Source organism: Dama dama, chromosome 25 (assembly GCF_033118175.1).
Source record: "Dama dama isolate Ldn47 chromosome 25, ASM3311817v1, whole genome shotgun sequence".
Lineage (NCBI taxonomy): Eukaryota > Metazoa > Chordata > Mammalia > Artiodactyla > Cervidae > Dama > Dama dama.
This window is the reverse complement of record NC_083705.1, coordinates 67,350,331-67,378,121: the sequence shown is the minus strand read 5'-3', so window position 1 is coordinate 67,378,121 and position 27,791 is coordinate 67,350,331. Positions and strand designations below refer to the sequence as shown.

Here is a 27,791-nt window from a genome sequence, read left to right as displayed (position 1 = left end):
GTCTTCATCACGCCTACACAAGCCATTGAAGAAAGACCTGTCATCATTGCAAAAGCCATCTCAAACTATGGCCTGATCAATGCAAGACATTTAGATAGTGACGTAATAAAATGTAAAGTTGCAACTGTGGAAAGTTCATTAAAAATGCAACTACAGTTGAAAGAGAAAGATGGGAAACGCATGAGGGAACAATTGCATGGTTCCAGAGAGATGAGAGAAATACAGATCACACACACGCACAGGGGGCGGGAACAAGGGAGGGGTCAAGATGTGGTCACTGGTGAAGAGATTCTGCTGCACCTGGCTCGCAGCACCGTCTCCCACGTCTGATCCTAAAGCAGAGGCAAGTTCTCAAGTCCAGCCCCATTTCCCCACCTTTCATGACCTTGATTTGAGACACAAGGAAATCTGATCACAGAGTCTCCCAGCCCTGAGTCCTTCTGACCAATGTGAAGGCTCATACACTGCGGCCCCTGGTGCTGTCCTGTCCTTCCCTCCGCTACATGCATCTGCTTTGTGAAGCAATTTCCCACCATTTTGAAAATTTTTAGAATAAATAAAATTAAAAATAAATAAGTGAATAAAATAAAATGAAAAAAAGTCAGTGAGTCACATGATCTAGGAAGACAAATGACTGGGGAAAGGTAACTAGTCATTCTGCTCCTGCCTGGCAGCAGGCCACAAGGCAAGTCCCTGCCTCCCAGTGGCGCCATTTCGAGAAGGTTTGAAATCAATCTGCCCTCCCTGGTTTTGAACTCGCCCCCTCCTCCCCACACCCGCCCCCACAAAGAAAGAAAGAGCATCACGGGCTGAAAACTTCCTGAGGGCAACTAATCAGGCTCCTGGCCGATACTTTAATTCCATGTTTCTTCCATATACTTCATGTTTTATGCTTTCTTTTCCCCTTATCTTTAGGAGAGTTTTGAAAGATGGTGGACAACAAAGACATTTCTCTTTGGACTCAAAGGCTTTAAAATCAGCACTGGGTTTCTCTTCTCCACTACCAAGACCTGCTTCACAAAGGTCAACTTTGACTTTGACTCGGAGATTCTTCCACATCGTTTCAAACGCCCCAAGCCTAGCAGACCATGGCGAGTTTGGGAAAGAGACTCACACTTTCTCTATATTATCATTACAGTGTTAAAATTTTCTCTATATATATTATTATAGTGTTAAAAATTATGAATGTTGTTGGATAAAATATTAGTAAAAGTGAAGTAGGAAAGAAGCTGTAAAGTCACCTGTGCTCTTAGTGAATGGACTCGGACAGCAGCGAATAATAAGTTCCTGCAGGAGACCTTCTGCCTCTAAGTGGTTTAAAGAGTATATTATAGACTCTTGAACTAGCCCACTGGGTAACCAACTCGTGTATCACCTTCTTTACAATAACATAATAAACTTTTTTCAAGGGCTTTTTCAAAATAAGTATGTCATACCTATGAATTGTCCCTAATGTTTTATTTTAATTTATTTAACTGAAGGATAACTGCTTTACAATATTGTGTTGGTTTCTGCCATATGTGAATCAGCCACAGGTATACATATGTCCCCTGTCTCTAATGTTTAAATCTAATAACTTTATTAAAAATCTAAATTGACATTGGCTTGTCATTACTAAGTCTCTATAAAAATAGGGTCATTTTTAATACTACCTAGTTTCTTTTTAGTGAGCTGACAAATGTTTTTATAAATATCTTCCTGATTTTTTTTTTTTCCTAAAAGATAAGTCTGAGGCACACTGATCTCTAGTTTCCAGAATTAAATTCTATGTGTGTGTGTGTTTGTGAAAACTGGATATTTGCCAAGGTTCCACTTCTCTAGAAAATCTTTTTCTCTTTCACATTTCTCAAGTTTTTTCTCTTTTCCTTTCCCCCTTCCCATCCCTTCTTTACACAAATCTGCAGGTTTCCATAGACCCTCCGGGGGGAGCAAGAGAAGGCAAAAGAGATCGTACTTGAAACTGGAAGAAGGATTTGAATTTTCCAAAAGGGAAAAGGACCTTTTCTGTTGAGAAGAGAGTCTGCAGAAAAAAGCAAAGTAGCCCCAAAGAGCCCAAAACCTCCTGTAAAGGCAGAGCACTGGACCACACAGATGGCAGAAGGGAGGAGAAGGGTGGAGGTGGGGTCTGGGACTCAGGGTGGAAAAAAACTGCAGAGTTGCTTATTTCAGAGCGTGGACTTGGACTTTATTCTAGAGGCAGTAGAGCATGAGCAGACCTTCGTAGTTTATAAGCAGTGCATAAGCTATTGAGAAGGTGAATGCCATGATGGAGTCAGTTTTGACCATGGTGTTTTTGAGGAGCAAGGAGAAGGAGGCCTAGAACCGAGAGCTGGGGCCAGTGGGACCACCTATAGATAGGCTCTGCATCTCTCCAGGTAAGTGATGACAAGGCTCTGTATTAAGGGAGAAGGAGTGGGGCTTGAGCTGGAGGTCTGGATGATAGGGTGTCAGAGATAAGGCCAATGGCCAATGTTATGATTCAGGAGGAGGAGGAGAAGTCTTGACAACTCTGCTCAGGTTTTTAGCTTAGGAACTAAAGGGCTGCAGAGGGCATAGATGTGAGGAGCCAGAACAGATTTAGGGTCTTTGGAGATAAGATATAAGGCTTCTGTGGTGTCTGGAATAATTATCCTATATATGCAAACATGGCCCTTAGGAGAGGAGCCTGGTGTTGGCTCATAAGCTGGACAGGTAAGCAGACAGCAGCAGGGAATTCCGATCAGCAAAGATCAAGAGGCTCACCCAGGACAGGATTCCAGCCTCCAGTAAGGGATGTGATTCACCAGTGCAGAGCAAGCACCTGGGCGTTGGGGCGCTGAACCGAGACACTGTGTTTTCTAGGGGAGCTCAGGCCCTGGATTCAACTCGCTATTGAACCCTATGAGTGTGACTGGCACTGTCTTCCTGGTTTCTGACTCCAGTGTCTGGAGGGGCTAAACCTGTTGAAGAGGACAGAAGGGACTCTGGACGAGCCTGGGGAACCTCTTTCTTATGTTCTATGTCAAATAGGGCCTCTGTGCCAATTCGGCTTCCATGACGACTCAGACGGTAAAGAGTCTGCCTACAGTGTGGGAGACCCAGGTTCGATCTCTTGGAAGGGAAGATCCCCTGGAGAAGGGGATGGCAACCGCCTCCAGTATTCTTGCCTGGAAAATTCCATGGACAGAGGAGTCTGGCGGGCTACAATCCATGGAGTCACAAAGAGTTGGACATGACTGAGCAACGTTACATGTTTGTATGCCAAATACCAAGAAGATCCAAAACAACAGTAAAGAATAAAGCCCAAACCGCTTTACAGGTGGGTTTCCCATCAGACTGAAAACCTGCTACACGACAGCTAGGTAACTCGCCCTCCTGTGCGGTGTTCTCCAGATTACAGCCCACCCATCATTCAACAGGGCTTCCCAGGTGGCGCTAGTGGTGACGAATCCACCTGCCAATGCAGGAGACACAAGAGACGTGGGTTCAATTCCTGGGTAAGGAAGATCCCCCGGAGTAGGAAACAGCACTCCACTCCAGTATCCTTGACTGGAAAATTCCATGGCGAGAGAAGCCAGGCAGACCACAGTCCAGGGGGTTGCAAGGAGTCAGACACAACAGAAGTGACAACAGCAATCATTTACCACGTGTAACCACTTGAAACCCACCTGCGAAAATCTTAAAGAGCGCGCATTAAGAGTTAATCACATGTTCCTTTTGTCGTCGAAATTTACTAAAGAGACTTTCTCCATGGACTGCAAAGATCATTAAAAGGAAACATGCCCTCTGCTTTCCTGAATCACCTAGGAAATATTTGAGTATATTTCCCTTTGCTTCTCTTTTCTTAATGATGATGAAAAAACTAAATGGTGCCCATGCCAACAGGGTTGGGGGCATACCAGGTTACTGGCAGGGGAGAATTCTGGCTTCCCTGAAAAGATGAAATGCCCCAGGCGTCTCAGCCTGAGGGCAGCCTGCCATCGCCACCACAGTGCACCATTGACCGTAGAGAGGGTAACAGGATGGGGAGAAGTATAGTTGGCCCATTGTTTACAAGGAACTCCAGACATCCTCATTGGCTGGATATTAATTGAAAGAAACCGTTTGTGTTGTGGTTAAAATAGTGTGCTTCTTAAATTTGCTAAGGAATGGGTGTTGAATTTCTCAAAAAGAAAAAAAAAAATCTTCAAAGCCAAGTTTAATTTTTCCAGCTTTCAACCTAAGGACACATTATCCTCTTTTTCTAAAGAGTGAAAGCCTTAAATAGAAATCAAAGTCTGAAACACAAGAACTGACCCCCTTTGCCTGCACTGGTGTTTAACAAGAGCCGACACTAGGCATTTCCCTTCTTCTGAGAAACTGGTTCAAAGGTCAAGCTTAATGGAAGTCTTCAGAAGCTCTATTTTCCTTTGCAGGCTTAATGAACGGCTCAGAGCTTGACCCAATAAAATCTAGATTATGAAGTAATTGCAGATGTTGAAGGAACCTCCATTTTTCCCTTTAAAATAATCATCTGTAGGAGATCAAAAAACAGTGCCTTGATATTTCATTAAAATATTCCATAAACACATCCACACATACATATACACCTTTTATTTCCAATGACCATAAAGACTTAACTAAATTTTTCCCTAGGTCTGAGCTACCATCATGGGTATTGATAGTACCCAACGATCAAAACATTTGATGATTAGAACATACAATACTTGATACATCATTATTAAATATAAAACAATTTAAAAAGGATCCTTTAATGAGATGGATGTAGGGTTTAAAAAATTAATTTATGACTCTATGAATTAACATTATATTTTGCTAGAATGAGATAGGTCAGGAGCAATATTTTTATTTTTGGCTTTAATAGATGTCAATTTTGAGAAACCCTGTTCACATAAATAATATGGTAAGGTTCCAGATGAACGCAAGATTGGCCTTTCTTTGTAAAGAAGGTGGAGATACGCTGTGAAAGGGAAGTAGAAAGGAGACTAGGTGAAGGGTAGAGAGATGCTGGGGAAGATGAGTGCCTAGAAATAGATGTCTTGGAAGGGTCAGTGTGCCTCACTTTGATCGGGACACACAGCCTCAGCCACAAAGTCACCAGTCAGGACTTGGGTGGTCTGACTCCTATCCTCAACCCCAGAAAGCCTCAGGACAACAAGGACAGTCCTGGTGCTCCCTTCTGGGTGCATCTTACTTTCTCTCTCCCCCCCTCCCAAGGACTCAGACCCTTGTTCTTCCAGACAGCTTAGCCCCAGACTCTTCATCAGGGGTGCAAACTCCACAACAATAGGTGAGAAATACGGAGACCTTTTAATGACACAGGATGAAAATGCTTGGGCTATTCCGACCTTCAAATCAGGGCTTCTTAAACTGAAATGCAAACTGTATCACTGCAAATCTTGTTAAAAGGTAGATTCTGGTGGGCAGGTGTGGGGTGGGGTCTGGGGTTCTGCATGTCTACAGGGCTTTGCTTGGGAGGCACTTTGACTGTACAGAATGGTCTGACCTCCACCTCCATGCTGGCCAGCTGAATTGTAAGGAGCAGGCATGACTGAATCTCCAAAGAGCATGAAATGTCCACCTCCACAATAAGGGGGCTTAGGCTACAGAGGCATGCTTTGGCTGAAACTAATCAGAGAAACTTGGCTGTGGCTGACTGTGACGTCGGAGCTGCTGGAGGTCAAGGGTAGGCATGGAAGGGACAAGAGAGGAAATAATAAGGCTGTGAACAAATCTAAGTGATTCTGGCCCAATACACTCCGATGACCTCGGCTAGCTGAGGAAGGCGGATTTGGTTGGGATTTGGTTCAGCGATAACCTCGGCTAGCTGAGGAAGGCGGATTTGGTTGGGATTTGGTTCAGCGATAAAGAATCCACCTGCAGTGCAGGAATTGCAAGAGATGAGGTTCGATCTCTGGGATGGAAGATCCCCCGGAGGAGGAAACAGCAACCCACTCCAGTATTCTGGCCTGAAGAATCCCCATGGACAGTGGAGCCTGGTGGGCTACAGTCCATAGGGTCGCAAACAGTCAGACACGACTGAAGAGACTTTGCATGCATGGCATGCATATTTTCACAAATTCATACTACAACATTTTGAAACATGAGTTTAAATTTTGTTCATTATATGATCAACTCTATTGAACACTTGGCTTCCTAAATTCAGACTTTGTCCAAATAAGACAAAACTCTAAGACAGCTAAAGCCAAATGATTCAGCTGCCTTATTATGCCACTAATATAACAATAAAATAAAAAGCACAAGTGCAAGGTGAAATATGATTAACATCTTAATGTCATAGCTTGATTTCTAACTTCTGCAATAAATCGGATGTGATATCCGAGAGAAGTTTCTTACTATGTATCAGTGATTCACTTTAATGTGCACAGAAATCATCTTATGTCACGCTAAGTTGCTTTAGTTGCGTCCGATTCTTTGCGACCTTATGGACTGTAGCCCGTGAGGTTCTTCTGTCCACGGGGATTCTCCAGGCAAGAATACCAGAGTGGGTTGTCATTTCTTCTCCAAATCATCTTGGTGTCTTGCAAATACAGATTCTTATCCAGTAAATACATTTCTAACCAGCACCTAGGTCCTGGACTACAGTTTGGATAGCAAGGCTCTAGAGAAGGAGTTAGAAAGTGTCAATTTTGGTCACTCTGCTGCTGCTGCTGCTGCTAAGTCACTTCACTCGTGTCCGACTCTGTGCGACCCCATAGATGGCAGCCCACCAGGCTTCCCCGTCCCTCGGATTCTCCAGGCAAGAACACTGGAGTGGGTTGCCTTTCCTTCTCCCATGCGTGAAAGTTTGGTTACTCTAGCATCTATAATTTTTAAGTACCAAGATATATTCTAATATAAAATTCAAAAGGTGAGATTGAATACTTTATGGCAGTGATACTGACACTGAAGGAATGAAACAGGAAGACAGTGAGTCTTATTTTGGGGAAATGATTCCATCCCGTAAGTCGGTATGGCCAATTTATCAAAGCACAAATGATTCATTACATGATGTTGATTGGGTCATATGTTTAATGGCTTATGAGTAAAACTACTTTTTCATTTGAAATCTCATTTTCTATAACCTACACGTGCATGCGGGGGCTTCCCTGATAATTCAGTTGGTAAAGAATCTGCCTGCGATGCAGGAGACCCTGGTTGGATTCCTGGGTCAGGAAGATCCGCTGGAGAATGGATAGGATACCCACTCCAGTATTCTTGGGCTTCCCTTGTGGCTCAGCTGGTAAAGAATCCACCTGCAATGTGCGAGACCTGGGTTGGATCCCTGGGTTGGGAAGATCCCCTGGACAAGGGAAAGGTTACCCACTCCAGGATTCTGGCCTGGAGGATTCCATGGACCATAGTCCATGTGGTCACAGAGTTGGACACGACTAAGCGACTTTCACTTTCACATGTGCATGCATGCTAAGTTACTTCAGTCGTGTCCGACTCTTTGCGACCTTATAGACTATAGCCCACCGGGCCCCTCTGTCCATTGAATTCTCCAGGCAAGAATACTGGAGTGGGTTGCGATGCCCTCCTCCAGGGGATCCTTCCAAGCCAAGAAAGCTCTTTCCTTCAGGCAGGTTTGGTTTCTCCCAAGACCTCTTTCCTTGGCTTGCAGATGGCTGCCCTCTTCCTGTGTCTTCATATGGCTTTTTCTCTTATAAGAGTATCTGTGTTGTCGGACTAGGGCCCCACCCTGATGCCTCCATCAACTTAATCACCTTTTAAAGACCTTCTTTCCAGGTATGGTCCCATTCTCAGTCCTGGGGATCGGGACTGCAACATATGAGTTTGGGAAGACACACTTCAGTCTATAACAGCCCTCTTGTGGCTGTTGTTCAGTCGCTCAGGTGTGTACGACTCTTTGCCATCCTATGGACTGACATCCTATGTCCTTCAGTATCTCCTGGAATTTGCTCAAATTCATGTTCATTGAGTCAGTGATGCTATCTAATCAGCTCAGCCTCTCTGCCCTCTTTTTCTCTTGTCTTCAATCTTTCCCAGCATCATGGTCTTTTCCAATGAGTCAGTTCTTTGCATCAGGTGGCCAAAGTATCGGAGCTTCAGCTTCAGCATCAGTCCTTCCAATGAATATTCAGGGTTGATTTCCTTTAGGAGTGACTGGTTTGATCTCCTTGCTGTCCAAAGGACTCTCAAGAGTCTTCTCCAGAACTACAATTTGAAAGCATCAGTTCTTCAGTGCTCAGCCTTCTTTACAGCTGGTGGCTCAGACGGTAAAGAATCTGCCTTCAATGCAGGAGACCTGGGTGTGATCACTGAATCAGGAAAATAACCTGGAGAAGAGCATGGCAACCCACTGCAGTATTCTTGCCTGGAGAATTCCATGGACAGAGGAGCCTGGTGGACTATAGCATATGGGGTCGCAAAGAGTCAGACATGACCTAGTGACTATCACTTTTCAGCCCTCTTGAGCAAGTCTGAATTCAGTGCACTCTAGACAACGCACCATTGATGAGAAATGCAGACAGAAGGAAGGGGAGACCTGGCGGTCAATCAAGAAGGAGAGGGGACAGAGGTCAGAAGGGGACGCGGCAGGGCAGAGTGGCTGGGGTCCTACATCCCCAGAGTTCTGTGGAGGCCCCAGCAAACACCTACTTCTCTGGGCTGTGTTCCCAAGTTCCTGCCATGGCCCCAAAGCCACTTTTGTATCCAGCACCGTGATCTGCTTTTCAATGAGACCTGCCTGGCTGGGGCTGCTGAAACAGCTTCCTGTCTCTTCACCCTCCTCTGGAAACTGACAACAAGCTCCTATTGACTGAGATAACCAGAGTGCATTTTTATTCCTTGTAATTTGTAAGTCCTTGCTGCAGTGAGTAAGTGAATGTTGCACGTTCATACAAGCGCTTCAGTAGATGGCATGGCTTGAATGACCATACACTCTATGAGAGAAGTACATAGGGTCTTATATATTGTAGGCATTGCCTTCTTTTATTTTTAATCGGGGTATAATTGCTTACACTGCTGTGTGAGTTTCTGCCATACAATGCAGTGCATCAGCTATATGGATACATACATCCCCTCCCTCTCGGACCTCCCCAGCACCAATCCCACCATCGAGGACCACCATCCAGGTCATCACAGAGCACAGAGCTGAGCCCCTTCTACTATGCAACACCTTCCCACAAGCTGTCTGTCTTACACGTGGTTGTGTGTATATGTCAATGCCAGTCTCCCAGCTCATCCCCCTCTCTGGGTCCACACATCCGTTCTCGATGACGAAGCCTCTATGCCCGCCCTGCAAATAGTTCATCTGCAACATTTCTTTAGATTCCACATATATGTGTTAATATACAATATTCGTTTTTCTCTTTCTGACTTATTTCAGTTAGGAAAAAGACTCTTTGACATCCATCACAGCAAGAAGATCTTTTCTGACCCACCTCCAAGAGTAACGCCTTCATTTTATTAAAGCAACATGTTCAGTCACTCAGTCATGTCTGAGTCTTTGCAAACCCTGGGTTTCTCTGTCCCTGGGATTTCCCAGGCAAGAACACTGGAGGGGCTGCCATTTCCTCCTTCAGGGCATCTTCCTGACCCAGGGATCGAACCTGCGTCTCTTGCACTGGTAGGTAATTCTTTACTCTGAGCCACCTGGGAAGCCCCATTAAAGCAACAGTGTAGGGTAATCAAACAGAAACTCCTTTTCTTTCCAATGGCTACACATGAAAATTTATAGTTAACCAAGGGTTCACAGTTACTTACACAGACCAGGTCTAGTTTGTGTGTGTGCGCACGCGCACACTGCTTCATAGACATGCCCAGATTCTGTGTTCCTAATGACCCCTTTCACAATAATAGCAATACTGTCTGTTACTTTCAAGCTGACTTATGGTGAATTTAAATCTGTTTATGCTTCAATCGTCTTCAAAACAAAGCCTGGCAAATATCTCAGAAACTCCCTGAAGAAATATTTCAGTTTATCTAAGAGAGTCCATGTTTTACATTTTCTTCTTTAAAGTCAGAAGCATTTTTACTGCAGTGGAGATGTTAATTGCCACTTATCTTAATGAGTTCTTTTCTGATATGAAATAGCCTGGCTTGAAATACAGCAGACTGTTTTTTTTTTTTTTTGCCAAGAAGAGAGGAATAGGAGTTTGGTAGGTTCCTGTGAGAAATGAGATGCTTTTTCTTTTCTGTCTGCTTGCTTTGTGTTGGTTGCAAGCTTTCTGATTTAGGACCTTTGAGGTCTTGAGTTACTGCCTTCATCTTCAGTGTGAGAGAAAACTAACCCCAGCAGAAGTGATGAAATAGAACTCTGGCTCTGAAAGGAAAAACCACAGTAGGAGCTCCTGGGGTTATTAAAATAGAATTAGGTGGTAGCTGGAATAACCAGTCACTAAGGGCAATTTTCAATAAAACTGGAGCAGACAGTTTTTATTTAAATTTGATTTATTTTTAAGTTCAAATGCTTTTAAAAGAGATTATTTCCTATTTATTTCCTAGTTAACATTCCTGCCTCATCACTTCTAACCAAAAGTTTCCAGTGTCAAGAATGGTGCTGGCTGGCTACTGGGACTCAGTTTGTGATTGTCATTCAGTCTCCACGTTGTGTCTGACTCTTTTGACCCTGTGGACTGCAGCACACCAGGCTCCCCTGTCCTTCACCATCTCCCAGAGTTTGTCCGTTGAGTCAGTGATGCTATCTAATCATCTCATCCCCTGCCACCCCCTGCCCCCCTGCCCCTTTTGCCTTCAATCTTTCCCAGCATCATGTTTTGTTTTTCCAGTGAGTTGGTTCTTCACATCAGGTGGCCAAAGTGTTGGAGCTTCTACCTTAGCATCAGTCCTTCCAGTGAATATTCAGGGTTGATTTTCTTTAGGATTGACTAGCTTGATCTCTTTGCCATTCAAGGGATTCTCTAGAGTCTTCTCCAGAACCATAATTGGAAAGCATGGGCCATAAGTGCTCAACCTTCTTTATGGTACAACTCTCACATCTGTACTTTGACTACTGGAAAAAACATAGTTTTGACTATATGGACTTTTGTAGGCAAAGTAGTGTCTCTACTTTTTAAGACACTGTCTAGGTTTGGTACTCAATAAATATTTACTAAATGATTGAATGGATGAACGAAATATCAAACCTTACCAATAGGCAGTACTTCTCAAATAATATTAATAATGATTTTTATGCTATAGAATACTGTGCCATCTAATTGAAGAAGCTCCTTCACATTTGTGATTTTAACTCTGAGTCTTATAGCTAATACATTAGCTAATATATGATTATAATATACTATTATTTTGTTCAATAATAAGATTAAATATATATGCATAACCATATATTGTGTATATTAAATGCATACATAAATGTGAATCACTTTGCTATATACCTAAAATGAATACAACACTGTTAATCAACTATGTTCCAATATAAAAATTTTTTTTAAAATGTAAGCAAGAGATTGACGAACTTAGATTAGGTAACATATTTGGCAAGTAATAAATGGTATGACTTCCCTGGTGGCTCAGTGGTAACAAATCCACCTGTTATTGCAGGAGATGAAGGTTTGATGCCAGGGTCAAGAAGATCCCCTGGAGAAAGAAATGGCAAGCCACTCCAGTATTCTTGCCTAGGAATCCCAGGGACAGAGGAGCCTGGTGGGCTGCAGTCCATGGAGTTTCAAAAGAGTCAGACATGACTTAGCTACTAAACAACAACAACAAATAAGTGGTATTGGATGGGCTTCAGAGCTTCCTACAAAGGTGTGGAAGGCACTGTTTTGCAAGGGGTCATATTCAAGATACTTGGAGTCATTTCCATTCATTCTTCCTCCCTGTGTCTGCATCTGCTGCTCTTCCGTATGACTTGGTTTCTATTAGTAGTGCCTGGGCAGCCAAAAGAAACAGCAGGCTGTTTTCTTTTCTTTTCATCGTGGGCAAATCAACATAACAGAAAATTACCATTTTAACCAGTTTTCAGTCCACAGTTCATGGTATACTGCTGTGCAACCATCACCACCATCCTTGTGCAAAAATTTTTCACTATGGCAAACAGAAACTCTATCTATTCAGGAACTTCCCAACTCCCTCCTCCTCCTTGCCCCTGGAAACCACTATTCTAATTTCTGTCTCTATGTTTTTGACTTTCTAGGGACTTCATACAAGTGGAATCATACAATAGGAGTTGTCTTCTTATATCTGGATTATTTCATTTATACTAACACCTTTCAAGTTTATCCACGTTGTAACAGGTGTCAGAGTTTCCTTCCTTTTTAAGGCTGAAAAAAATTCCATCATGTGTGTAGACCACAGGTTTATCCATTCATCCTCAATGGATGCATGGGTTTAAACAAATAAAGGGGAAAGGGGGTTTCAGGGAAGACCCTGGAAGGAAAGAATGACAACCCTGGGGAGATGACTACTCCAATTACTCGCAACAGATCATCCTATGACTCAAACGCTAAAAACAATAATCATCATTAATTATCTCATGGCTTCTTTGTATGATCACTCAAAACAGGGAACAACAGGGGCAATTAGTCTCTGCTTCAAATGTCTGGGATCTAAGCTGGAAGACCCAAACGCGTGCCTGGTACAGGGGGTCTGCTTTGAAAGTGCCTCCCTCACGTGGCGGGCAAGTTGGTTCCTCCCCATGCTGAGCTCTACTGTTACGATTAAGAGCCTCAGGATGTTGAACTGGTCACAAAGGCAGCTCTGATTCAGTGTGGGAGACGCCATGCAAAGGTGTGGGGTCGTCTTGGACACCAGCTATGCAAACTCCATTGTTGTTGTTTAGTTGTTAAGCAGTGTCCAACTCTGTGAGACCCTATGGACTGTAGCCCACCAGGCTCCTCTGTTCATGGGATTTCCCAGGCAAGAATATGGGAGTGGGTTGCCGTTTCCTTCTCCAGGGGATCTTCCCCACCCGGGGATCAAACCTGAGTCTCCTGCATTGGCAGGTGGATTCTTTATCACTGAACCAAAAGGGAAGCTCACGCAAACCTTATTATCGTTAATTATATCAAGTATGCTAAACATTTGGAGATTTTTCAGAAATGATTAATATTTTAGAATATTGCAGCTTTGAAAAACTTGAAAGTATTCAGAAGGAATGTATAATTCTAGTCAGTCAGCAGATATATTCAAAATAGCATATACATACACCCCAATGTTCACAGTGGTACTACTGATGATAGCCAAGACATGGAAGCAACCTAAGTGTCCACAGACAGATGAATGGATAGAGAAGATGTGGTATATACAGGATGGAATATTATTCAACCCTGAAAAGGAATGAAATAATGCCATCTGCAGCAACACAGACAGACCTGCAGATTATCACATTAAGTGAAGAAAGACAAAGATAAGTGTCATATGATATCACTTATATGTGGAATATAAAAATGATATAAATAAAGTAACTTACAAAACAGAAATAGACTCACAGACATAGCAAACAAATTATGGTTACTGAAAAGGAAAAGGGGCAAAGGATAAACTTGGGATTTAGGATTAACAAACACAGACTACTATCTATAAAACAGATAAACAACAAGAACCTACTGTATAGCACAGGGAACTACAATATATTCAATATCTTGTAATAATGTATTTTCAATGTCTTAAAAAGAACCTGGAAAATAATATATATCTATATATACACAGACACACACATATATACATGTGTGTGTGTATGTATATATACATGCTTCCCAGGTGGTGCTAGTGGTAAAGAATCCGTCTGCCAATGTAGAAGTGCAAGAGACCCAGGATCGATCTCTGGGTCAGGAAAATCCCCTGGAGAAGGGAATGGCAACCCACTCCAGTGTTCTTGCCTGCAGAATCCCATGGACAGAGGAGCCGGGCAGGCTATAGGCTACATAGGGTCACGGCGACAAGTGACTGAGCACACATGCATACATATACAGCTACTGGATGGTAAAGAATCTGCCTGCAATGCAGGGGACCAGGGTTCGATCCCTGGTTTGGGAAGATCCTCTGGAGGAGGGAACGGCAACCCACTCCAGTGTTCTTGCCTGAAGAATTCCATGAACAGAAGAGCCTGGTGGGCTACAGTCCATGGGATCGCACAGAGTCGGACACGACTGAGTGACTAACATTAAACACACACACACACACACACACACACACACACATATAACTAAATCACTTTGCTGTACACCTAAATCATTACAGGTCAACTACGCTTTGACTACCTACTGGTTCAGAGGAATTATTTCTGCTACACTGTGACTTTTAAGACAGTGGTTTCCAAACATTTGTCTGAAACCAATTTTGATTTTTTTCGTAAAGGTACCTTTATGCAACTGAGAAGATTGTCCAATATCCCAAGGTTATTTCATATCTACCTTTCCTGCGTGTTAAGAAGTGGCTGGAGGAGGCTATTTGCAACGGAAAAGCCCCACCACCCTGGGCTGGCACCTACATGCTTTTGAAATGCAACTAATGTTTACATTCCAAAAACGTTGGGAATTACCGTGCTGTGTTTTACAGTCTTGAGGTTCCCCCCACCCCCAGGGCGGTGTTCACTATAGCATTTGTCAGTATACAGTACCTGAGGGCAGAGAGAAGCCCCCATTTCAGGGGTCTCTATGCAAACACAATGTAGATTTTTGCCCAGTTTGCAAACACAACCAGAGTTTTCTTGGTGTGGTGGCTTCAGTTTTAAAGAGGCTTCTGAAACTGGTGGCCCATGAGCCATGCTCTAGTACAAAATTTTTAAAAGCAGGCATTAAAAGAGCAAAGCTCATAGTGAAATGCCCCTAGAAAGCCAAAAAGGTAAAACAACAAAAAAAGTGAGGATGCTGTCTCATCTCAGTCTATGAGAGCCTTTCAGTATATAAAACATTTTGTGTTGCTAGAATGCTGCGCACCGGGTTTGCCAACAAATGTCTTCTTTTTCAATCTTCCTTCTACTCATCTTTCTACTCTTAACAGAATTAAGTGGATGCTAGAACACACGGGGTTCAGGAAACCAGTTAAGGTAGCTGAACATGATTCTTCAGTAGCTGAAAAGTTAAGCTACCAGATTTGCAATGTATCATGAACAAAGAAAATATCACTTCAAAGTACACTTTTCTTACTATAAAATGCTAACTTTCCCTCTATAGATGTCAGTGCCTCCAAATTAATGAACATTATTAGCTGCAAAACATCTCAAGAAGCAATGGAAATTAATTTCCATTAGTCACAAACGGACAGTCAACTACCACCTACCTTATAAGACAATAAAAGTTTTGAAAGCTCCATTTTTGTCCTCAATTACATGTTCAAAGTCAGATGGTGAAAAAAAGAGACATAATATTCAGAAAAATATTAAAACTGGTTTGCTTGTGAAATGACCAAAGGGGATTTCAGATTTTCCATTGCAATGGGATAAACAGGGAGGCTATGAGGATGGTTTGATTGAGGTTGGTTTTCCATAGTTACCAGGTTTCCCTGGTGACTCAGATGGCAAAGAATCTGCCTGCAATGTGGGAGACCCGGCCTCCATTTCTGGGTCGGAAAGATCCCCTGGATAAGGAAATAGCAACCCATTCCAGTATTCTTGCAGGCAGAATTCCATGGACAGAGAATCCTGAAGGGTTACAGTCCGTGGGGTCGGAAAGAGTCAAACACACTTAGTGCAGTTGCACTTTCATTCAGTTGCACTTTCCACAGTTACAGCAGCATACGTTGAATAATGAAGGGCATTCATTTCTTTAAGATGGTTAAGGTGTCTAAGAAGAATTTTTCTAAGAAGATTTCAAAAGGTTGAGCATAACTATGCGAATGCTGATTAAACATAATACATAGACAGCCAGCCAGGAGGTGCTTCCCGATATTCTCATAGCTACTGGGATGAACTGAAATTTCTGTAAGGAAAATGAATCTTGAGTTCCTCTAGTTTTGTGAATTTATATTTCACATGGACTTGAAGAATGGGACACATTCAGAATGACTTTTTCTTAAGTGGGAAAACAAAAGCAAAACACATGCGTTGGGAAAGCAGACTGATGGATGAATAGACAAGAAGCAAAATCAATACATCATTACTGGGTGTCTGTTGTTCCATTAATAATCATGCATTTGTATAAGTTTTGCAAAGCTTATCTCTGGGTAAATGTGAGCAGAGCTAATTAGCAAATAGATTACATATATATTTTGTTGTTTAGTCACTAAATCCAACTCTTTTGTGACTCCGTGGACTGTATCCTGCCAGGTTCCTTTGTCCATGGAATTCTCCAGGCAGTGGGTGGTTGCCATGCCCTCCTGCAGGGGATTTTCCCAATCCAGGGATCAAACCTGTGTCTCCTGCATTGGCAGGTGGATTCTTTATTGATAAGCCATCATTGAAGCCCTATGTATACACACAAGTACATGTATGTGTATATATACACACAATCTATGCATTTGTATACACATAATCTATGTGGCATATATGTAGATGCCATTTTCCTTAACAAAACCAAATCTAGGACTGTCAAGGTTCCCCCTATAGGAAGATAGTCCTTTATGAATTAACCAAGTGAGCCAGAAGTCACCCTGAATTTCCTTGGTTTCTCTTTTTTCTCCTTTCCACTTGTGGGAACTAACCTTAGGGGAAGAGGGATGCTGTGGTCCATTTTTATAATCTTATTCATTACCAGACTCAAAGAACTTTCCTTTGATTCCTTCTGAAGCACAAACCCTTCTTTTGATTCCTTCAAACCTCCTCCTAGAGTTCTAAAAAGTACCACATGGAAAGTGAAAGGGGAGCACTCAGACAGGAAATAAAGGCAGTGACCCCCAAAGAGAGCACTGGGATTTAGGAGCGTCCATTCTGGGTATGTCAGGCTCTCTAACTCCCCATGAGATTCCTAGGGAAAAGGCTTTCTCATTTCCAGGTTCTCAGCTTGTTTCTAAGGGGCACCATTTTTCATATTCACACTCCTTTTGGGCTCAAATAAACTGATTTCTTTCACAGTGATGATGGAGAGAGATTTACTTCTTCTTTTTCACCTGCAGCTTAGCTTTCTGCTTCATCCTAAGTGATTGGCAAAGGGATGACTTCATCTGCAAGACCCTACCCTCTCTTCAACATGTGAGAAGTCGCTTCAGTTGTGTCTGACTCTTTGAGACCCATGGACCACAGCCTGCCAGGCTCCTCTGTCCATGGGATTCTCCAGGCAAGGATACAGGAGTGGGCTGAGGTTTCCTCCTCCAGGGGATCTTCCTAGGCCTGATCTCTTTTGTCCCCTGCAGTGGGAGGCGGGTTCTTTACCACCAGCGCCACCTGTTTGGCTCAGCTCCGTCATGGCCGACTCGTTGTCACCCCGTGGACTGCAGCACATCAGGCCTCCCTGTCCATCACCAACTCCTGGAGCTTGCTCAAACTCATGCCCACCGAGTTGGTGATGCCATCCAATCATCTCACCCTCTGCTGTCCCCTTCTCCTCCTGCCTTCAATCTTTCCCAGCATCAGGGGAAGTCCCCCTTTTAGCATAAGAATATCTAAATCCAGTAGGTAACACAGGAACCTGCTTATCAGTGAAAAAACAGATTAACCTCGAAGCAGGGAGTAACATGAATTACAAACTCAAGTCATACACTGAGAGTGTAGTAAAATCATTGCAAACTAATTATTTGTTTTACTTAGGAATTCAATAGGACATCCCTTAAACCATCAATTATCCTTATTTTGATGTCATCATTGTACTTATCATTACAGGGGACCTTAAAATTAAGACTAAAGATGCTTGACATTTCATAGAGTTCTGACTTCTAGGGAGCCGAGGTCCTCTGATGCTGGATGGTATCAGCAGAGCTCCTCTCTCCTATAAACCTATTTGGTAAAGATTTCATGGTAATTTAACTATTGAATGCAACTTTCCAGTTCTTTTGAATCAGGAAAGTGAAAGTGTTAGTCGCTCAGTCATGTCCAACTCGTGTGACCCGATAGACTACAGCCTGCCAGTCTACTCTGCCCAGGGAATTCTCCAGGCAAGAATACTGAAGTGGGTTGCCATGCCCTCCTCCAGGGGATCTTCTGAACTCAGGGCTCGAACCTGGGTCTCCCGCACTGTGGACAGACTGTTTACCATCTGAGCCACCAGGGAAGCCCATTGAATCGGAGGAGAAATACTATCTCCGTTCCTGGGACAGGGAGTGAGTGGTTGGTTTTAAGCAGAGGGGTTAAAGGTAAGTTCTGGAAAGTCTGCATCAGGATATACGATGGACACACAGGTAAAACATTAGATACACAGGTTAAGTGAGCAAAGGCAAACAGTCCTATCTTCATAATGGAGACCAAACCTAGGACCACCACGGCCACTTCCAGAGAGGGTAAGCAGGGGAGAAGGAATTCTACTGGCAGGAGAGGGAGGGTGCACAGTAGTTTTTGCTCCTGTGGTGGGTTCTAGAGAGCCTGGACTTGGCTTTTTGCCCCAAATGAGGCAGGGAAGTCCAGAATGCACACGGCCCACCTTACAGGGACTTGGGTTTCTCAGGCTCTTCTGCGCCGCTGGGGGCTTTGCTAGTGGATGGGGATCCTGAGGAGGCTGTTGGACCAGGTGTGAGCTACAGGCTCACCTACTGAACAGCAGGTAGAGCCTGTTTTACCAAAAGCACATGGACTGAGGGGAAGAACTGGCAGGCTGTCAAGAGAAAAGTCTGCAAATCCGAAAAACACAAAACAGAGATTTCTACTGTCACAACTGCTGAGGATCAGCTAATGATTCATTAAGCAGCTAGTTAGGACCCCAGGTAGAGTGACTCATTAGCTTTGACTACCTCTGATCCATCACTCTTACTTCTGGGATGTGGTCGAGGTCTCTGTGCCAGAACCCACTCTGGTACAAATGAGGTGGGGGGTGTCGATTAGAAATGAGTTGTTCTTCTAGAAATGCAATCGTTCACTCCTACTAGTGATGCTGAAGACAGAAGGCAAAATGAGTAATCTGGGCTCCCGGAAAATCAATACGCACACAGACAAGTATTGTGTGTAAACTGTACTTTCCTTTTAACTGATAAAAGGAATCCTGAAAAGGAGGCTTTTGCAAAACAAACAAAATCCTTTCTGCAGGGACATCTTCTCTTCCATCTTCTGATTGTGTGTCCCAGCCAGGAGGGCCAGGTCTCAGCATGCCCTCCCTCCTTGCCCCCTCACTGGCCTCTGCTCCCACCTCCCTAGGTCCCTTCCCTCCCCTGGCCCCTTAGCAGGGTATCCCCCAAGATCTGCCCCTTGGTCTTTCCCACCAGACAGCTCACGGCCTCTCTGCCTTCATCACTTTCTCCACGTCCCTGACTCCCAAGGGCCACTCTCAGCTCTAACCTCGGTGCCCCTGACAGCAGGAGCCGAGGTGTCAGCAGAGAGGCCCTGGTGGTAACAATGGGCTCTTCCCCAAGCCAGGAAATGTCCCAAAGACCTACAGGTCTTAACATATTTCACCTTACAACTTTATCAGGAAGGTGCTTTTACGATTTCTCTTTTAAATACATGGACACCGAGGGCAGGGCAGGTGAACATCACACCTGGAATCATGACTGGCTAAGAGTCCTTTCCCCCATGTATTGGATGCCCTTTATCACCCAGACCTCCTCTACTCCTCCCGTGGGAGGGGAGAGCATGCAGGGCTGCCCAAGATCACCGCCTGGGGTCAGAGGGGAGAACGTGTGAATCTCTACTTAACCGACATAACCAAACAAAACAGCAGTTCAGAACGATCATATTTCCTCTACACACTGGTGCTGGCCTCTCACCGGGCCCACATTTCAGATGACGGTGTCTTTTTTACTGTAAGTCACAACATGCCAAGAATGACAGTGCCTGGAATTAAATGCAGCCATGGAATTAAAAGATGCTTGCTGCTTAGAAGAAAAGCTATGACAAACCTAGACAGCATATTAAAAAGCAACAAAGGTCGGCATAGTCAAAGCTATGGTTCTTCCAGTAGTCATGTGAGAGTTGGACCATAAAGAAGGCTGAATGCTGAAGAATTGATGCTTTTGAACTGTGGTGCTGGAGAAGACTCTTGACAATTCCTTAGACAGCAAGGAGATCAAACCAGGCAGTCATAAAGGAAATCAACCCTGAATATTTATTAGCAGGACTGATGCTGAAGATGAAGCTCCGATACTGTGGCCACATAGTGCAAATAGCCAACTCACTGGCAAAGAACACGGATGCCGGAGTTTGCTCAGATTCCTGCCCATTGAGTCGGTGATGCTGTCTAACCATTTGTCTATAGTTTTTTGTAGCAATCCTTCCTAAGGACCACTTGACTTCACACTCCAGGGCGTCTGGCTCTAGGTGAGTGATCATACCATCGTGGTTATCCCGGTCATTAAGACCTTTTCTGTATGGTTCTTCTGTGTATTTTTGCTACCTCTTCTTAATCTCTTTTGCTTCTGTTTGGCCCTTACCATTTCTGTCCTTTATCATGCCTGTCCTTGCATGAAATGTTCCCTTGACATCTCCAACCTTTTGAGGAGATCTCTGGTCTTTCCCATTCTATTGCTTTCCTCTAATTCTTTGCATCGTTCATTTAAGAAGGCCTTCTTATCTCTCCTTGCTATTCTCTGGAACTCTGCATTCAGTCCGGCATATCTTTCCCTTTCTCCTTGCCTTTCACTTCTTTCCTCAGCTATCTGTAAAGCTGCCTCGGACAACCATTTTGCCTTCTTGCATTTCTTTTTCTTTGGAATGGTTTTGGTTACTGCCTCCTGCATGATATTAACAACTTCTATCCATAGTTATTCAGGCACTCTATCGACCAGATCTAATTCCTTGACTCTATTGTTACTTCCACTGTATAATCATAAGGGATTTTATTTAGGTCATAGAGTAATTGCCCTTCTACTCTTCCCCAGTTGCATACTGGACATCTTCCAATCTGGGGGTCTTATCTTCCCGTGTCATACCTTTTTGTCTTTTCATACTGGTCATGAACCATCCCTTTCATGAATCACAGCCTTGTTGTTGTGAAGGGGCTTGCATAACTCAGTGAAGCTATGAGCCACCAGGGAAACCACAACTTAGATTTTCCTAGTGATATTTATGGGGCTTCCCAGGTGGCTTGGCTGTGAAGTATCCACCTGCCAAAGTAGAAGAAGGGGGTTTGATCCCTGGATTGGGAAAGTCCCCTGGAGAAGGCAATAGCAACCTACTCCAATACTCTTGCCTGGGAAATCCCATGGACAGAGGAGTCTGGTGGGTTGTAGTCCATGGGGTCAGAAAAGAGTTGGACATGACTTAGCGACTAAACAATGATATCTATAAGCAGTATTTCTTAATAATATCTACTATTATAACATCCAATAATAATTTTAGTAAGACACTAAAGTAAGACACTTTTAAAGATAATTCTTTAAAAGTTCATAGTTTTAGATTATTGGTCAAATACTGTGGCTTGAAGCAAAACATGGAGAGTAAGTTTGACAGAGCCAACTGAAAGTACAGTTGCTAATCTGGGCTCAAATTCAGCACTAAGGATGTGTCGCTGTATTTATTTATCTGTTACAATGAATAACAAAAAGAATATAGAGTTTCATTGTGAATCATGTTTGCAAAATGTTAGATTCCTTCATCATGTTTGAAAAACTGCTTTTGAGATGGTGTACATCAAGGATTACAATACCCTGAAACAGGATTAATCAAACTTGATTAAAAGATGCTATTCATGATGCAGCCTACACATTAAGCTATGCCAGTAAATGTATTGGCCATAACTTTTCTTCTTTCATGGACAAGAATATTTGTATACCATCAGTATACCAGGTACATGAGTTTTGCTTTTCTTCTGGTTATTTCATCAGTCACACTTGAAAATAAAGATGCTATGAATGATCACTCCCAATGTTACTGAGTCCTTTCAGTTCATTTTAAGATTTATATGACCTACATGTTTAAAAACAACATGTATTAAACTCAATATTTGGCATAGCACCAACAACATAGTAGCTGTGATGATACTTAAGAAACTCACATTTTACGGAAGATAATGTGCAATTAACAAATAGTTCTCAGCACAGGCTGCTATGAAGTAAATATTATATAAAAACTTTTTTCAAAGTGATTGCTGACTTAAGGAAATCAAATTCTATCACCTTTTTGTATAAACGTTTTTTGTGCATTTTTTGTTGGAATATACGAGAGCAGTTAAAAGTGGAAAGTCCAAAGTTTTGCCCCAATCTATACGATTCAGCTAAGCAAGCTCAAAAAAGCCAACCATTTAGAATGAATCCTTTCATATTCTCTGACTTAAAAAAATTTTAAAAATTCAAAATGAATATACATATATAATTTCATATATATATATATAAACTGAATCACTTTGTTGAACAACTGAAACTAACATAACATTGTAAATTAACTATATTTGAATTAAAAAAAATAAAATAGCCTAAATATATACATGCACACAAGACATCGAAACACCAAAAGGAAAAAAAAAAAGATAACAGGAAGCTTCTGGTTTCAAGTCTAATGACTGAATTGGGGTTATCTTGATTTCAAATCCTTATTTTGAAATAGATGGTTTGCTTCAGAATTCCTCATTGAAACTCGTTAATAGAAAAAAGACACTGTTCTGCAATAAGATGAATAAGTCATATATTAGAAAAGGATGAGAAAGAAAACAAAGCAAAGACCACACATGCCATAAGCAATTATCAGACGGACCAGACCTAGGTAGACAACTTGTACCATTACCTTCATTCCTTCATTCACTCCTACACATAGCAAACTGGTGCTTTCCCTCATCCTCCAAGAAAATCATAAAAGATGGTATGTAATTTCCATTTCCTTTTTATAAATATAAATGTCCATGCAAATATGTGCCAAAGAGTGTGGAGTCTGGCCTGCATATACATGGGTCAATTTTTCCAATTCTCCACTTATTTAAGGCACAAAATATGCGGGTATCAGTTTCCTCCCACAAAGGAGAATTACATCAAAGATGTAAGGAAAAGTGCTTTGAGAATTGTAATGTGCTCTAAAAATATGTTTGCAATGGTAAAGAGGCTTACATGGTTGGCTATTTAATAATACATTAAAAACTTTAACACACTCTCTCCAAAAATGTATGTATAAAAGTTAGAAAGAAGCCTAAAAGCTGGAAAAGTTTAAATCATAAATTATAATGCTGAGATACACTACTCTGAACCCTAGACATGAGATATTGGTTCTAGTAACACTTAGGAAGGACCAAAGTTCATTCTTCAAAAGAAGATGCAAAAATGCTATCATAAAAGAAGCATTAGATTGTGGACTACAATTTCAGACTTGGGATGTCTCAATTAAATCTGAACACTCTGACACATTCCTTTATTAAAAAAAAAAAACTCTACAAGAAAGGCATTATTGTATTTTATATACTCATTTCACATGATGCCAGATTATTAGCTCTCTTTACATGAAGTCATAATAATTCAATTCTGGTTCTAGATCTGGTTCTGTTTCTTTTGCTTGTATCTGATCTTAGGATGGTGGTACAATATTTTTTTTCAGAATTGACATCTATTTAAAGCCAATGCTTATAAGCCAGAAAGGTAAAGACCAATACAGTATACTAACGCATATATATGGAATTTAGAAAGATGGTAACGATAACCCTATATGCAAAACAGAAAAAGAGACACAGATGTATAGAACAGACTTTTGGACTCTGTGGGAGAAGGCGAGGGTGGGATGTTTAGAGAGAACAGCATTGAAACATGTATATTATCAAGGGTGAAACAGATCACCAGCCCAGGTTGGATGCATGAGACAGGTGCTCAGGGCTGGTGCACTGGGAAGAACCAGAGGGATTGGTGGAGAGGGAGGTGGGAGGGGGGATCGGGATGGGGAATACATGTAAATCCATGGCTGATTCATGTCAATGTATGGCAAAAACCACTACAATATTGTAAAGTAATTAGCCTCCAACTAATAAAAATAAATGAAAAAAAAAATAAAGCCAATGCTTAGCATTCTTTTTTTAATTTTTAAATGGAAGATAATTGCTTTACAATGTTGTGTTGGTTTCTGCCATACAACAATGCTAATCAGCCATATACATGTATTATATATATATATTCCCTGTCTCCTGAGCCTCCATCCCAACCCCCATATCCCACCCCTCCAGGTCATCAGAGAACACCAGGCTAGGTCTCCATGGTATACAGACACTTCCCACCAGCTCCTTTACACATGGGAGTGTATATATAATATGTCAATGCTACTTTCTCAAATCATCCCACCACCTCCTCCCCTCACTGTGTCCACCAAGTCTGCTTTCTGCATCTGCATCTCTATTCCTGCCCTGCAAACAGGTTCATCAGTACCATTTTCTCGATTCCATGTGTGTGTGTGTATGCTAAGTCAATTCAGTTGTATCCGACTCTTTGTGACCCTATGGACTGCTGCCCACCACAGTTCTCTGTCCGTGGGGATTCTCCATGCACGAATACTGGAGTGGGTTGCCAGGCCCTTCTCTAAAGGATCTTCCCAACCCGGCAACCAAAACCACATCCCTTACGTTCCCTGCATCACAGGCAGGTTCTTTACCACAGTGCCGCCTGGGAAGGCCCCTAGATTCCTTATGTACGTGTGCATGTTAGTTGCTCAGTCATGTCCTACTCTTTGTGACCCCATGAAGTATACAGCCCACCAGGCTACTCTGTCCATGGAATTCTCCAGGCAAGAGTACCAGAGTGGGTTGCTATTCCCCTCTCCAGGGGATCTTCTCAACCCAGGGATCGAACCCAGGTCTCCTGCACTGGAGGCAGAATCTTTACCGTATGAGCCCCCAGGGAAGCCTAGATTCCACACATACGAGTTAGTACACAATATTTGCTTTTCTTTCTGGCATTAGCATTCTTAAAAATAACATAGTAAACTTGCAATTCATGTAACACTGATTTGCCTATAGGTTTACACCTGCAAAGGATGCGTGCCCAATATACTCTTATTCACTCTCATTTCTTACAGGTATTTCTCTTTCTTGGTTTACAGTGCGCACTCATTAAATATACATCACAAAATCCATAACTTGAAAAGAGGATAGTCTGATGATGATATGCTGAAAGAAGAAAAAAGGCTATAAAAGTGATAGCAATATAAAATGAAAAGGATATGTCATTTAATAAAAGTATAACACATTTAATACACAGTATGCAATAAAGAAGCTAAGTTGTAGTGAGAAAAACATAAATTTGGACTCCTATTAGGCCAAATTCCCCTAATATGAAAATTTAAAAACCTCTTCACTGAAGATTATATACTTATCCTCAATTTATATTTTAAATGTTAAATAAAGCACTGCCAATTCAATTATGTATTTTCCTATTTAGCATTTCCTAAAGAGCATGCTACTGTTCTATTTCTACATGTTTTCAATAACATATTTAGAAAGAATATTTAAAAATAGAGAGCTTTGGAGAAGGGATAGATTGGGAGTTTTGGATTAGCAGATGCAAACTATTATATACAGGATGGATAAACAGCAAGTTCCTATTATATGGCATACAGAACTATAGTCAATATACTGTGATAAACCACGATGGAGAAGAATATAAAGAAAGATTACATACATAGGTATAATTGAATCACTTTGCTATACAGCAGAAACTAACATATTGTAAATGAACTATATCCCAGTAGAGCAAAATTTAAAACTAAATAAATAGAGGGTGTTGTGTTATGTGAAAAGCATTCTACCCCACTCGAAAAGAATACCAAAGGATTTAGGGCAAATTTCCAGACAAAGACGATAGAGATCCTTGTTTCGACTGAAAGCCTAGAGGAACAGGATGTTGAATAAAATGCAAATATAAGAATTTTTCTTATTTCTAGTAGCTAACGGTAAACACTTACTATAATTCTCCTTTACAATGGAGGTTTTACCACATACAATATTTAACATAAGCCCTCCAAGTAGGCTTGAATTGTGCTAAAGAAGCTATCTTAAAGAATACCATAAAATGGTCCCATTCTGCCTTTTATGTATGTAGAGGTGATTTCTTTTTACAAAAGAATCGTTGCAAACCCCTCAATACAGTACACTTGCATTGTGTGCTCTATCAGAGAAAATACCCGAAAATTCCTTGAGATGAATTTTAAGTATACCACCAGAATCAAGTCACATGCCTGCTATAAAGACATACCAGGAACCTGACATATCTATAGTATTCACAGATGCAGATATATATTTATGGGACTCTGCATAAATCAAATGCCTATGAATAAAACATCATTTAACTCTACAGGAATTCAATTCCAATTTCAGAAGTAGAGCATCACTAAAGCCTTGGCCACTGTTGAAACAAGAAAGCAAAAAAAAAAAAAAACCAAAAAACCATTTCTCAATAATAACAACTTTAATACATTATATTCAAATTTTTAATCAATGTCAAAAACAACTTCAGCCTAATATTTATTTTCAGACACAAAAATGAAGGTAACAAAGGTTTTCTAAATTTCCAATTTTTAGTGTAACCTGATAAAAATTTCCAGTTTTTAGTGTAAACTGTATACCACTCTCCAGTCATGAATGGAAATACACAAGGTGACAAAGCGTGCTTCTCCTGAGGCAAGAAAATATGTAGACTACAGTGTCTGACGTCAAACAATACAACCTCCCATCCTCTGTTTCTACTGCATCACAGAAAGCTGTTCCAGATCTCACAACTAGCTGAAACCCTCAAGCATCTACAAATGTTCTGATCAAAAGATCGTCTTTGCTACTGAGCCGCAGAAGGTACTAGGAATCCATGACCAACACCCATATTCCAAGTCAAACAGAAGATGATGAAAGTCAACCAAAGTCAACCCTTTCAGACTCCGCCAGAGACATGGTTGCAATCAAGTGATGCAAAACGAAAAAAACAAAAACAATCATGCAGTCACAAGGTCTGGTTGGAAAACCTCTTTAGCAGTGATGGGCGGAGAGGAAAAGGTTGGTACCCACCTGGGATCTTTCTGAATGCTGTCGATGGATGGGGACCTGGCCAAGGTGCCTTCCGGGGGAAGGGCAGGGCCGGATTTGCTGTACGGAGACTCGACGGAAGGACAGTACTGCAGCTGTCGGTAGGGATCCGCGTAGCTGGAGGCCGGGCCGGCGGCATAGCTGGCCCTCTGGAAGGTGGCTGCGGCGGCGCTCTGCGGGCCGTGCTGGCTGCCTGTGCGCTGCAAGGGGACGGAGTCGACACCGGGGGAGGACGGGGCTAGGGCAGGAAAGTAGGGACAGAGTAAAAAATTGAGGACCTGCTCACAGAAACGGTTCACCAGGTCTAGGCAGGGGGGAAATTACACACATAAAAAAAAAAAAAAAAAACACAACAACAAGGGTTTGAAAGAATTAACAAAATTGTTACATTTGAACTAACACATCCAATGTTATCCACTACAATGACAGTTAGCATGCTATTCCGTTGGCCCAAAACTTCGTTGGTGTTTTCCCATTCCATCTTAGGGAAGAACCTGAACGAACTTTCTGGCCAACCCAATATTTCAGGAATAACCCTTTCATCTCTAGGACCAAAATGCCTCTATGATGTGTTTCCTGCTTCCTGACTTCCAAGAAGAGGTTTGCTCATCTGACACATAAACTCTGTATGGAGCGAAAACCCAGAAGAAATGGAAGGGGTATTTTCTAAGGACTCGTGGGCAGTGAGTTCTTCATTGTTTCCACTGAGAAAATTCAGGCAGTGTTCATTCGGGGGATGATAGATTAATTTTATTAAGGGTGTGAAACATATTTAGTAATGTGGTTAATTTTTCCCAAATAAAAGAAAACAAGGAAAGTCGAGGGGGCGTGTATCCGTGGGGGTGGAGGCGGAGGAGGGCCTATAATTAGTGCTAGAGCATTAAATGCAGGACTAGA

At 42.1% G+C, this 27,791-nt stretch overlaps 1 protein-coding gene across 1 annotated transcript in view; it reads right to left on the bottom strand.

The window, feature by feature from the left end:
• The window catches only part of CTNND2 (catenin delta 2), a 1,052,580-nt gene that overhangs the window by 370,670 nt on the left and 654,119 nt on the right, over positions 1–27,791 (bottom strand). The window contains exon 9 of the mRNA XM_061129708.1: positions 26,877–27,132. Coding sequence (XP_060985691.1) covers positions 26,877–27,132 — 256 coding nt within the window. The remainder of the gene's footprint in view (positions 1–26,876; positions 27,133–27,791) is intronic.